Raw genomic sequence first — 14,290 nt, 5'->3', positions numbered from 1 at the left:
CACCAAGAGCAAAATGAACTTTCATACAAAGTACTTGTTAAATGTTTTTTTTTTTAATTTTCCCCCTCTAGCACACAGTTATGCTAGGAAGGTTATGAAAGCCTCAGGAATATTACCTGTACCACCACAGAAGCCCTACTCAATCAAAAAACCCTGCATGCAGAAAGCTCCCATAACTTCATCATAACACTGCCGTGTGCAATTAGCAGCTGGCATTTTGATTTTGACTGTGTGCAACACTAATAAGCTGTGCTGTCATTTTGCAACCAAACCACTGGCATTAAGAGTCTGCATACCAGTGGCAGATGACAGAGCAGCAGCTGAGCAGCAGGAGCTTTACCCAGAGTTTGCTAACTGCATGTTGGATAAATCCTCCTCCGTGCTGAGTGACTCCTTTCTCCCAAGTTTTTCCTCATCTCAATCTGGGTACATTTATTGAGATCTCTCGTACCTCTAGGACAAACGTTTTCCACACCCAAAAGACACCATGAGAAGACCTATCTTGGCGTGCTCTTGAAAGAAAAACCTCGCAAGGCTAAGGGTACCCTGGTTCAGGCAATGTTACATCCAATAAAGAACACAAATATTTAAGTCAGCACAGAGTTATCTGGGAAGAGTTTCACCTGCTGAACAGGAGGTCTCCATGCTGCAGACTGAACCCATCCTCAGAGACTTCTGAGACCAAAGGCAATCTTTTCAACGTCTTCAACAAGGAGCGTTTATGGGAAGACCATTTGTTATAATTTCTTGACAGCTTCACCTGTCCCTTGCTAAAACATTTCTCTGTGGGCACCATTCTCAGGTACTTCTCTCACAGGCTGGTGCACAGCTCGATTTTTGAGAGCTGCTTGCAAGTGCTGGTAACCAAAACTCACCTGGCAGGGGCATGAATTTCCCATTTGCATACACAAACATTCATTTCCCAGTGAGCAAGTGGTCAATGAATGCAATATTCCCTTTCATGTAGAAGCTACATAAGAACGTGTTTCTCTCTGCTAAATCTTCTGGAAGCAGCAGCATTCCTTCAATCAGTTACTAATTTAATCAGTTGCTTAACTGTAAATCCAGGTCTTTCAATACAAGGTGCACCAGGCCTAAGGCTTTGCTATATCTGAGAAACAGAGGAATTGGCTGTACAGCATCACCATACATGTGATAGGTGCTGCAGGGGCAGCTACCGGTCCAGCAAAGTTTGGATACTATTCCAAAAACACCTCCAAAGATACTCCAAACACTTTATATTAAAGTGGCAACCTAAGACAGCATCTCTATTATAGAGGGTAAATCTCCTGTCCTCACTGGCTCCCAGAGAAATTTCAAGCACAAGGATATTAAGATGCATGTTGGAAAGTCAGAGGGGAATCCTGTACAAATTCAGAAATGGGACTCAGATCCCAAATCACAGTCGAGGTTCCTGTCTGTAAGTTTCTCAACTTGTACTGGGATATAAATGGCTGAGCATTTATCCATTGAGAGCCACTGAAGATTCTGAAAATACATCCAGCTTTGAAATAAATACATAACACCAACAGGCATTGTAAGTGTAAAAACCAACAGTGAATGTTTATGCTGTGACTGAAAGAATGTTTAACTGGATTAACATAAATTCCTAAATGGACTTGAATTTATGATCTCTTACATTTTTCCCCATCCCTTCAGAAAGGAAGAAATTTCCCATTGCCTTAAATTAGCATTTTTTAAATTCTTCTTGCATCTTTAAACAAAAAAATCAAATCAAATCAAACAGAGCAAAAGAAGCTCACTACATGTAGAAAAAAAATCACAAGAAGAAATCAGGCATGCTCAGATGATCGGTAATAAAACTATATTAATTGGCTCAATATATTTGACCTAATTATACAGGATATAGTGTAAAACAAGTGTAGAATTATGTTAAGTTTACATGAGGTATTGATTCTGTTTTGCCACACCTGAAGTGTTCTTATTTGCAAAGGCATTAGCATTATACCTCTAATAAGCATCAAGGTTTGGGGCTGGTTTAGTTTACTTATTCACGGAGATTTGAGATGAATGCAAAAATTACAAACCACAGTCTCCACACAGCATGGAGTCGCAAACATTGATACTAGCATGCAGGCACACATTCATTTTGGGTATAGAATTTCTTTTAAGAAACCCGAAGCCTATTAAAAAAATTTTTCAAACAACAGATCATATACAAGAAATTAACCAGATAGTCAACACAAGTATTACTTTTGAACATCCTGATTTGTTATCAAACCTTTCACAAAACACCTAGAATAGATGTAATGTTGAAAATCCAAGTCAATGACTTTTGTGCGCAATGGGGGGGGGGGGGGGGGGGGGGGGGAGAGATGACAGTTGACTTTCCAAAGCATCTGGGCTAAAATACTACAATGTTTATAGACTCTGTATTTCATGGAAGTTACAGAAAAGCTGAATAAACCATGTCTTTAAAAGCAGCATTTTAAAGTAAATATCTATTTATGGAAATCAGCAAATCAGTAATGAAAGACTAACCTAGGTGTCTATCCACAGAATAAGAGGAGATTTGTTTTATAGTTAAAACATAGAAGATCCCCTCCTCCTGACCCTTAAAAATTTTTCTAGTTTTTTATTTTTACGAACAAGAATCTGAAACAAAAAATAAGGAGACATCATTGTATTTAAATACAGAAGAAGAATTCTTGTAATGTTCTCAGAAAAACTGCACTTCTTTTTCCTTAGCAAAGTACACTCTATTCCTCATTGGCTTTGATATTAACATAAATCTGAATCTTCAGAGACAAGATCAGATTTAATGCCTTCCTTACATTATTCCACCACCTATAAATGCAACTTAAAAGGAGTTCAACTTTGCCTTGATAAGACAAAAGCTGTTTTACATCAAAGCATCCAAGGCAGTATAGAGATTTGTTGCTATACCTCTCACATTCCGATTGACTAAGATCATGCTTATCATAATCAGTCAGAAAAGGGACTTTATTTCAGAGTAATTATTTATTGCAGTAGTCATTAAAAAAATGGAACTCAGCAGTATTGTTTTACTATGTCTGTATTGAATAGATACTGTTTCTAATGCAAGGAATAGTGTATTTTCTGGCTTTACTGATACATTCTACCTATTCATTGGAGAGTAAGAAATTTTCCATTACACATTTAGTTATGCTTTAATTGCAGAGAAGAGTGGACATATTGTTAGAACCTTTTCACACTAAACAGAATACTTATTTTTAATTGTACTTTTATTTAAGTGCAATGGACAATTACTGCACACCGACTGCAGAACATTAGTCTGAGCAGTCTGAGTTGTCAGCAGAGAGGTCTGGAGAGGTTCACAACACAGGAACCTCAAGAACTCAAGTTATTTAAAAACCTTTCTCTTATCTCTTTAAAGTTTGGCCATGTTTTGGTGTGAGGACCCATTTATATAGGCGAAAACCCCACTTCTTTGGGTCAGTTTTTAGAGCTGTTTTGATACATTAATGTAAACAAGAGACTGAGAAAATTGTGTCATCTGCAGAGTAAAATTAATAGGAAAAATATAAAGGGAAATAAGGACTGAAGTTTTCACCAGCTTCAGCATTAACCTCTAGCTCTTTTCCCAACACCAATGCAGAATTGGAAAAATACTGAAAAATTTTTCAATCCCTTCCAAAATTTTATAGCAGAGGAATACACTTGAATAACTCAGCATCTTATTTTGAAGTGTGTCTATTTAAACCGAATTCATGACAAACGAGGATTATAACACATCCAGTAGAAAACAGAAACATCACTTCATCATAGACATTTCTCTACTCTTTTGAAATTTTGTGATCTGTAGTCCTTACCTATTTATTATCCCTTTGCACTGGATTATTAATGACTATTGACGATAAAGGCAATGAACTATATTTACCCTTTGTCCCCTGTTGAATCAAGTATCTGTGTGGGAATTTACATGTCCCACATATGCTGTACACACAGAAGAGGTAATGAACTTGAAGAGACACCCTGAAAACTGTAGGAATGAAAACAAGCAAGCTCACATCATGTTTTGTCGGGTTTTATTCCAAAATTTCAAAACTGACCTCAAAAATTGGTCTTTTTCCAAAAGTGGATAGCCTTCCCCCCAAATATCTACAGGATAGGCATGAATCGTTGCCAGTCAGAGAAAGGTTTTCTTTATGTGAATTTTTGTTCAATCCTTATCTAACCTTTTATTAGGAGCTTGAAACAGAAAGAGACTGATAAAATTTCTCACCCTATAAAAACCCAAGATAGACACTAAATCCATGAGATTTTTATGCATAAAACTTTTTAATCTCATTTTTGAAGATGTACCTGTCCATTTAAGCATTTCTCTGTTTCTGGAACCCAAACTATCAAACTGATGGTAAAGTCAGAAACCGGCCTCACAGGAATGCAATGCAAGAAATTACTCAGCATGTGTTTTGAAATTTAAATGTGCCCAGACACGTGATACACATAGAATGCAAGATATTTTATCAACATTAATTTGACATAATCAAAAATCACTTAAACACATAACACACAGAATTGTAACTGGATTTTTCACCTATTCAAACTGACAGCACTGCTGCTTCTTAAGCTATTCAAGCTCACATTTTTTTCCAAGATTTCCCATGAAATGCAGTGGCAGACAGACTCATTTTATCTCTACAGTGACACTGGACTTTATAAAAAAACATGCCAACAGCTTAGGATACTACTATATCCACTTTGTTTTCAAAGAAAAAAATATATCTATAGATAGATAGATCGATACCTATAATCTCCTCTCCACTTACCATTATTGTTCTTGTTGTATGGCTGGATGATTCTGGAAAACAAAAGAACCACAGCGTATTAGTGTATTGTCTTTATCCATAAAAGCCCTATTTTCTGATGCTCACCCTCAAGGCTAAGATGCTACTGTTTGGCTACAACAACGAACACAGCAGAAATGCAGAGATTGGAAAGATTTCTCATGAAACGAGCATGAGAATCATCACTGGTTCTGAAAATACACGGCACACTACAGTATGCTGTTAACTGCACTCATTCTCTTTGCTTAATTATTCTCTTCTGCAAGAAAATATAAAAATGGAACTAATTCATAATTCATGTTTCAAGAAGTGGGTTTTTTCATTTTGCTTTTAACATATGGCATCATTTAACATGGAGGATTAGCTCTGCAGAAAAAAATACAAATAGTTTCAGCATACTTCCATTACTATTCCCATTTGAAAAAAGCTTTATAAAACTAGACAATCCTTTTTCTGCGAATTTTGAGATGGATTCTCAGTTTGAAATTGACAAAGTATATTGAGAAGTGTAACATCCAGAAATCTTAATTATTCTCTCCTATACGATAAATCAGGAGCCAGTCAACTGAACTCACGGTTATATTTATATAAAATTGCTCAGGAATCATGACTAGGCCAATGGCTAACATCGATTTCACCCCCCTGTTTAAATTAAATTACGTTTGCTTTTTTTTTCCCCCCAAGGACAGAAATCTCAGCCTCTTTGGCTTTAAAATGCTACAGTTGTCATATTACAGCCGTGTTCTTTTTCGAAGCAGTATAACTTCAGTAACTAAACATCTTCCTAACCAGTTATAAAAACTGCAAGAAAATTTGTTGCTGATCTACAAGATGCAAGATGATGCCACTAGCAATCTCACAGACTTGCTAGAAAATTTGGGTAAGACATCACATCGGCTATAGTACACAGATTTCTTAAGGAAGAGACATTTTGCAACACTACATGCAGTTCTGGGTAAAATGTGGACAATTCTGCATGAATTGAATCAGCAGAGTCTCAATTCTGTAAGTGAGATAAACGTATGATAATTACAATAGGTTAGTTATTCTTGCCCTGGTTCCAAATTGTGATTCTTACGGGGGTCCCAACTGGCATCACTTACACAAAGAATTCCCCAGGCGTTTTGCTACTGTTAAAAATAGTGGTAAAGAGATTAAAAGGGCATGAGAAAGAACAGCTGCACATCTCTTTCTGAAAAAATGGTAATTACACTCTCAAACTGGTGTTTCCAGTTTCTTTCATTTTGAGTAGGCATCTTAACCAGTCTGAAGGTATAGTTCAATCACTGACAGAAACAAAGACAAGCCATTTTAAACATCTCAAACTTCAATCTGATATTCAGCAGTAATTCCTGTATCTAGTTTACATTTACATTTGTACAAGTCTTCATCCTTAATCAAATCTAATAAAATATATATATATATATATATCTCAATACAGGTATCAATAACATCCCATTGATAAAGGTTCTGTAATGTGAAAACCTACCTAAAGCCACTGATATTTTAGTTGGGATCTCCTCTCCCAGCCCCCTTTTCCACTCTTTTTTTTGCACAAAAAATTACCATATATAAAAATACATTTAGGTCACCAGTCCTCCAAGCAAGTTTTAAACTGTTAGTATAAAAATTAAATACTGTGACAGTCTACTGTTTCCTGATACCTGAATATATTTGGCACTGTTATAAAGTAAGAGAAGATCACAGTAGAGTGAAGAACTCTATAATCTGTTCAATTTTTATCTTCACAAAGTTCTTTTTGTTATTACAAGTTTGTTTATTTTTTTTGACATCCCAGTGAAATAACAATGTTCCTGAGAAAACCCAGAGACTGCATTCATGGAGGTATAACCACCTGAATAACTCACGAGACAAGGACTCATTCTGTTTATAAAGCCCAACTACCCAGAAGAACAAAACAAAACACAACCAACCTATCTCCAAGAGCACAACTGCATTTCCTGAGGAATCCTCAACTTAAGCAGAATTATCAGGTCAAACAAAAAGGATGGGGCTGCTTCTCTCTTGAAATATAGAGAAGATACATTACATAGCACTTCCAGTCACCCCCAAAAAGATCAAAGCAAACAAAGATCCATACTTTTTCGACTCAGATACCACAGTAATAAAATCTACACTCTTACTCAGAGGTGCTATGCTTTTGGCATAGCTTTATATGCCAAATCTATAAAAACTATGCTTAGCCATGATTGTCCCAAAATACTCAGTCACCCTCGCAGTTCCACAGACAACTGAGTAAAAGAGAGAATATCTCCCTAAAGCAAACTGAGGAACAGACGAATGTACCTGCTGTTAAACAGCATATTTTTGAAGAATACTTTACAGACACTCTTAATGCAATGCCAACAGCTGTTAACTCCAGGATATTGCCATATTGATAACCTATTAATAAAACCGAGCAAAGAAGTGAAGAAAGATCTGTTACATTTGTAGAGTAATATCCCTGTGTTATACCATACAATAAAAACATTCTCTGTTTTTCGCACATCTTTTTCTTAGCTTTTATTGCTGTAGATACTGAAATATCATCTAGAGTTGCCAAACATCTTTTAGAAAGACCTGAGTATACCCATAAATAAAAAGCTAGGGAAAGAACTGTTTAATAAGTAGACATAGTCAAAAGACTCTAGGATCTAGCAGAGACTACTAATTAAGGTGCCGTTGTTGCACAATTTAAACTCTTACATACTCCGATACCCAAATATTCAGATTTTAGAACTGAGGTGACACCGATTTCTTCCAGAAAATAATTACACCCTGATTTGGCAGGATTCTGACCAACGTTTATGCATGAACACACAGCAGCCAATTCTGTGGAAAATTTTGCTTTTAATTAAGGCAACTAAGGAAGAAAGCCCCTGCTTTCAATTAAGAAGGCAGTCATGCAGCATTCAAAAAGGCACGTTTCACAAAAACATGCATGTTTCACAAAAACATGCAACCTCCAATGCAGCTTGAGGGCAACAGACCTTATTTAAAAACCACAAACATCTTGGTGTTCAACAGAACAGAAAACAAAACTTTGGATATTCAGTTTTATCTGCCAAGTTTTAGACTGCGTTTGGGAATTTAAATAATCGGGCTTGAATTTCAGTGAAACTGGCACCAGTGGAGACTAGGTTTATAAATGAGTTCTTATGGCAAATGATTATGTGCAAGGCAATAATCTGTACTTGCACTTCTTCAGTAGAAAGGAAATTCCAGGATACAGAATGATTCTCCCATTATGGCCGATGAAGTGTGAGCGAAGAGGATTACTCCACTTTGTACAGAAATGGTTAGACGACATCACTAACAAGGGGTTTTGGTGATCTGATGCGAGTAAATTACAGTAAATACAACTTCAGTATTGACAAGATGTTTAGAAGTTTATTATTGTGGAGAAATTGATGCACCAACAGCAGAAACTGCCTAAGATGCTCGTATGCTCTTTCTCCAACATATTTATCTGAACTCAAATAAAAATGAGTAAGTTATAAAAAGAAATTTCCTCACATGATAAGCTGCTTTACCAACCATACTGCCCAATCCAGTGTTTCTCCCTGTTCATGGGCACTAGAAGACTATAAAACTTCCCACTGTAAAACCGTTTAAGGCTAAATCAGAAAAAGTCCACCGCTAAGGGATGGCGCCGGCTACAGACCCATTTCAAGTTTATATATTATTCCCCAGCAACATTTTTTTTTCTCTTAAGGGTTCTTCAAGCCAGGACAGAAACCACATCCTTAAAAACACTCCAATCCTTTTCCAGCTGTTCATGTGTTATGTTTATACGTGCTATTCTTTAGTTCTACTGATAGGAAACGTAGTTATTTGATATTCATCTTTCTCTTTAATATTAACAGGGTCATCAGCAATACTAGCGGGTGAAAGGTGCCCTTTTCTAAACCTTCCAGAATAAATAAGCTTCAAGATAATGTCATTTAGACATGTGGAAAATAAACGCAGACATGCAATAGCAGAGGTGTTTAATCCTAGTAGTACTTACAGCTTATCATGGTGCATGAGACTATAAAGAACCTTTTCACCCAGGATGGACCACCTTATGAAATAAGCTGAGAAAGGAAGACTGTTTCATTATTTCTTCTCAATTTGGGTTATGAATATTCTAAGTAATCAAAATAATTGTTTTATTCCTACCAGTTTGTGGCAGTGAAGCAAGTGACATTAAGTGTTACTTCAAAAGTATTATTAGAAAAATATATATATCTTGTAATCATACTAAGAAAGAATTTGACTTTATTTGAGGAACACCCTTAGTCTCCCAAGATTGAAATTTGAAACACTAGAGAAAGACTATACAGACAAGAAAAGCAAAAAAGGAAAAAACATAAAAAACGATCACAAAGCGTTTTCCCCAGACACGGGAACTTTCCAGTTACACTGCCTAAGCACTTTCTGAAGGTGCCTTCCATATTGCATTATGTAATAAAATGGTTAAGAACTATTGCTCTGTAATCACAGTTTACAAAAAAATAATCAACTTACTTGACAGTAATCACACACAGAAGCACTTGAAGTATGAACTCCAGATCTCAAATCCAGAACATGTAATTCATGAGGTAATACGCTGCTAATCCTGTTATCCAACAGACAGGATTCTCTTTCAGCAACTTTAATTCTTTAAAATAATGCTAGGGGAAAGTAGTGATTCCAGGAATTAGGTTCTGGTTATCTGCATTGTGTTTTGAATGCTAACTTGATTATAGTGTTGTTCTTATTGTTTACTGTTTTAAGAGCTGATTTATACTGCCAATTAGTAAAGCCAGTGTTACTGCAATTTCATGCCTGCACATTACCTGTGTACAAAAAAAGAAACATTGATTCAGCAGCAAAAATGGGGTAGTTCACCATGAAGTGCCCTTTCCTCCATCTGCGATCCCACATAGTTTACTCTTTCTAACCCCTCCTGTCACTAGAGTTATCATCAGAAGCATGTGTTACGCTGGTGAATACAGAGATACAATGCTATAATCTTTTCCTAAGTATTCGTTTCCTTAGTACAACAAAATGTAAGTGATGTCTGGCACACTCAAAGTGGTGCACCAAAGCATGAATGCGATTCTAGTTTTGTGCATTTTGTGAATAAAACATAGGCAAAGAAGCCTTACAAATCCAAAGATACATTTTTGAAAGAAATGAAATAAAAGCAAAAAAAAAAAAAAAAAAAAAAAAATCCACTATTCAACTTCTAGTGTACTTCCACCCTTGGAAATAACTCACATTTCACAAGATCTAGTAAGCCTGAGAACTACAGTTGAATGGAAATTGTATTTTGACTTTGGCAAAACAAAAGCAATCGCTGTCTATATTTAAAAAACCCACAACACAGTGTTACGCTACGCTAGCACTTAGAAACAGTTCTTTCTCAGAGGAAATTCAAGGAAACATGGGTTTGCCGAAACGGTTTTGCTCCTCCCGAGTCCTCTTGTGACCAAATCCATCATAGAGAAGTCACACTGATTACCTTTACCCACTGAAAAAATACTCTGCAGTTTGAGCAGTCTTCAGAATGGAAGACAGTTCTTTTATTTGCAATCAAAGAACCTCAAATACTTGGGAGATAATTGTAATGTGAATTCAATGTAGGCAAATGTTGACTGCACATCTATCAATGCAAGACAATAAATCGTTCTCTCAAGCGTAAGAAATTTGGGGGGGGGGGGGAAGATACTTCTCTTCCATTTTTCAGACAAAAATATTTTCCTCCTAGTTGATTATTTTTCATGTTAAGTCATAATGTCATTTGCATCACTGGGGTTGGAGGTATAAAGACCATAGTGAGGAGGGGGGAATCATCAACTCATTGTAAACAAACTGTAGGAAAAACAGTTTTATAATACAAAAAATTAAATAGAAAAAAAATGGCTTGAGAAGTGAAAACATGATATGTAGTAGCTTAGTTCTACAAATGATTGACAATGTCAGCAGTACATAATTTGGGCTCTGGAAGTTGTCACTGGTTCATCTCAGTATCATCATTTGTACCTCTGCAAAAACAAGTGAATATACTGACCACACAAATGCAAGCTTTAGAGCATTTTAGTTTTCTATTAAATATTTAAAATGATTACTTGCAATTGGGCAGTGAAAATAGAGAGAAATTGGCTACTCTTGTGCAAGCTGCAAAAATCGAAGGTAGAAAGGTTGTTAGGTTAATCTCTTGAGGGTCAGAGATGGCTTTAATGACTTTCTATAGAACTATGCATGACAAGGCTCTTACCACAAAGCATTTCATATCATGACATAAATAAACGTTCTGAGTAATGTATGTTGGGAAATAACCAAGAGTCATAAACACCCTTTTCATAGTCCTCTGCTTCTCAGTAAATGACAGTAACAAACATCAATTTTTTCAGAGATCTACTTTCCATGCTCACATTTCCATCAATATCAGTGCACACATTTCAGTAAGAGATGTGTAGCCAAATGTTTCAAAACATTTGCTGGCTCTACCAAGGACCAAAGCTAGAATGCACATGCCCAAAGCAAATTTCAGAGGAAAAACTGGCCGTGGAACAATATATAACTTTTGCTTTTCACTTTTGGGAAAAGTAGGTATACACAATTCAACATTAACCCCACTTTGTGTTTCAACATGGAAGCAATGGCAAAAGCAGGTTCACATAGTAGCTTGTTTATCACACCTCATTTCTTCTCTTTCAGTTGGAAATCACTGGCATGTAACATGAGGCTTATAACAATTTAGGTAGGTTTATAGTTTATTAACATGCCAGAGACAATTTAAGGTTTTGTTTTTAAAAGTAATGGATCGCCAGATGTTTTTTGGTATGCATTCCATGCTGCTAGCCTGCCACCACAGTAGAACATCTCCATCTCTACCAAAAAGTAGTATAACAACGATCAGACATCTTTGAGAAAAAACAATTCCCTCTGCTGAGAAATTCCATCCTATAGTGAAAACTCCTTCCTTCTAATATACTTTCACATAGGGTTATGTGAAGTTAATGATGATGAAGCACATATTAGAATTGTTTTCTCTGTTTCAAGACAATTTTGGGCAGGAAAGGCTCCAGTTTCCCTGCTTGTCAGTTAGGCTGCTTATATTTTCATGTGTTTCTCAAAGGAGAGTCTCAAATTCCCCACAGAAAAATAGGAGTGAAATATAAGCCGTTCTTCCTTGCCTATCTCCTCAATAGCCAATACTATTAGTCATAGGCAGAGAGAGAAGGATTGACCAAGATAGCATCTAAGACAGAAGGTGCACTTTTTGAGGTCTTTCTCCCTTTGCCGATTGCTCATGTCACTTTCTTATCTTGCTGTGCCAGAGATGTGCGGGTTCCTAGGAAAACGGGCCCTAAAATTGCTGTCTCATTCTTAGATATAGCTGCATACTTCAGTATATTCAGGAACAGAAATTTGACTGTTGAAAGAATCCTCTTGAAGGCATCAGGACACCTCAGCCTGAAATACAGCATTAGAAGTCTGGGAAGGGGAAGAGAAGAGGAGGATCGGGGCTGTTGATTAAAGTCTCTTCAGCTACGAACAACCGTTTCTCTTTTTTCTGCCCATGAGTCATGAAAACAGTGTCAACAGGCACAGACTGATTTCTGTACCTCATTAGTGACGTTAATATCTTGGGCATCCTGTGGATATTCTGGTTCTGATGCATGTAAAAGTAAGGAAATACCTGCCAGCTGACAGAGATTATACTTCTGTAAAATACCTTTACCTGATCTTTCCAAATATTATATGGAAAATTATCATTACTCACCCTGCCAAAACAGTAGCCTGACGTGTAACTTGACTACTTGGATGTACTGTTGCTCACAGTTAAGCAGCTTGTGGGTGAAAGTAATTGCTCGGAATAATTTCAGACACTGTAATTTAAAGATCAGATTCAAAATATCCACAAAGCACTTTACAGTCACACCTAAATCTTCACATCGTCAACTTCAGTCATCAAACTGGATACACATAACATTCTGCAACGTCGTGATTTTCTGAAAACAGAGTTTTCCCATTTGAAAGAGACTGCCTTCACTGCTGAGAACCATTTAAATATCTTGTGTTGACTTTCTTTTCAGCAGCAATGGAAATTCTGCATCTCAGAACAGTTAAAAGCACCAGCATGCATATTACACGAAAACTCCCCAAAGTACTGTGATTTTTTTCCCAGAATGGAAAAAAGCTTTCTGGTTTTTTTTTTCATTCCATCCTACAGAATGCAAGCTTTGCTGTTGTTTGAAAATAAAAGGAAAACCGCTTTTCTAAGACCATCCAGAGAAAGTCTTTCTCCTACAAGAAAGGACACAAACAACTGCAAGATCTTCTCTCTATCTAATTACAATATACAAGGCTTATGCAGTGCAATTTTATTTAAGTCTATGCCTTACATGTGGATTCATGCACACAACTACAACTACATCTCTCAGCCAGCAGTGACTGACACTCAGATCACTTAATAGCAAGGTATCAGGGCACAAACACCACCATTTATGAAGAGATAAATGTGCTCCCTCATCATTCTCGATAAAGACCGAGCAACAGTGTCAGAAATTACAGACTCCCTCATGCCTATCAGTTGCACCAGATTCTTGCTGGAGGTGCATCTGTGGAAAAATGAAAGGGAAACGTGTGCTGCATGGGCCAAAATCAAGACTCAAGCCAACATAAGACTTCCCTCAGAAATGCTAATCCTGTTCTTATTTATTACTCTTAAAAGCATTAAACCAAATACTAATGATGTTTCTCATCATCTCCCCCAGCTCCCCCATACAGGCATAAAGAAGTATCATTTCCATATTACACTGCTTTATTTCTGAGCCAATAATTATCATTTTGTTAATAACAAATTCTGTCAAAATACGGCACTCAACTCACTTAGGCAGTAAGACTGACTTTAAATATGCCAATCTAAACATATATTTACACAAGCCTAAGTGACATTTACTTGAATGCTGTAAATTATTGCGTATCTTAAGCAAACATATTTATATGGCTTCTTTACAACAGATTTCTAATACTGTTGGAAAAAAGCAAACCTGAACATGCAGACATTTCTATGTCAATAACATTAAGATTATGAAAATAGCAAGAGATAAGACTTAATATAAGCCCACTGTGCTCTTTTTTTTGTTTGCTCATTTTATCAAACCATGTGCTGAAAGACAGAATATATCATCTCCATAGCTGCCTTTCTGGATACTGTTAATTGATACAATGCAATAAACCCAGCAACAATCAATAGTATTTTGGAACCAAAAAAGCTTTTTAGTATACTTATAGTAAGGCAAAAACTCTGGAGGTTGGCAGAACCTTTCAGGGCACAGATAGTACACTGTTGTCAGTGCAATTACACAGAAACCACCATTTCCCAAGTTGATCTGGTCACTGAGTTTTTGCCATGTACTGAAGAGAAGCTGGATACATTACAGCCCCAAAAATGTATTTGATATTTACCAATAACCAGAGAAGGGGTTAAATGGCAAATATTGAAGGTAATTGTTTTTAAG

The 14,290-nt window shown here is 36.5% G+C and overlaps 1 protein-coding gene across 1 annotated transcript in view; it reads right to left on the bottom strand.

Moving 5' to 3' along the window:
* Nucleotides 1–14,290, bottom strand: part of MTA3 (metastasis associated 1 family member 3) — a gene marked incomplete at both ends in the record, with an annotated part of 149,609 nt that overhangs the window by 21,351 nt on the left and 113,968 nt on the right. Inside the window, one exon of the mRNA XM_082305419.1 lies at nt 4,776–4,807. Within this exon, the coding sequence (XP_082161545.1) occupies nt 4,776–4,807 (32 nt within the window). The remainder of the gene's footprint in view (nt 1–4,775; nt 4,808–14,290) is intronic.

The sequence above is a fragment of the Platalea leucorodia genome, assembly GCF_965183815.1.
Source record: "Platalea leucorodia genome assembly, chromosome: 3".
Classification (NCBI taxonomy): Eukaryota; Metazoa; Chordata; class Aves; order Pelecaniformes; family Threskiornithidae; genus Platalea; species Platalea leucorodia.
The sequence above is the reverse complement of the archived record's forward strand: the minus strand, read 5'-3'. Positions and strand labels throughout refer to the sequence as shown.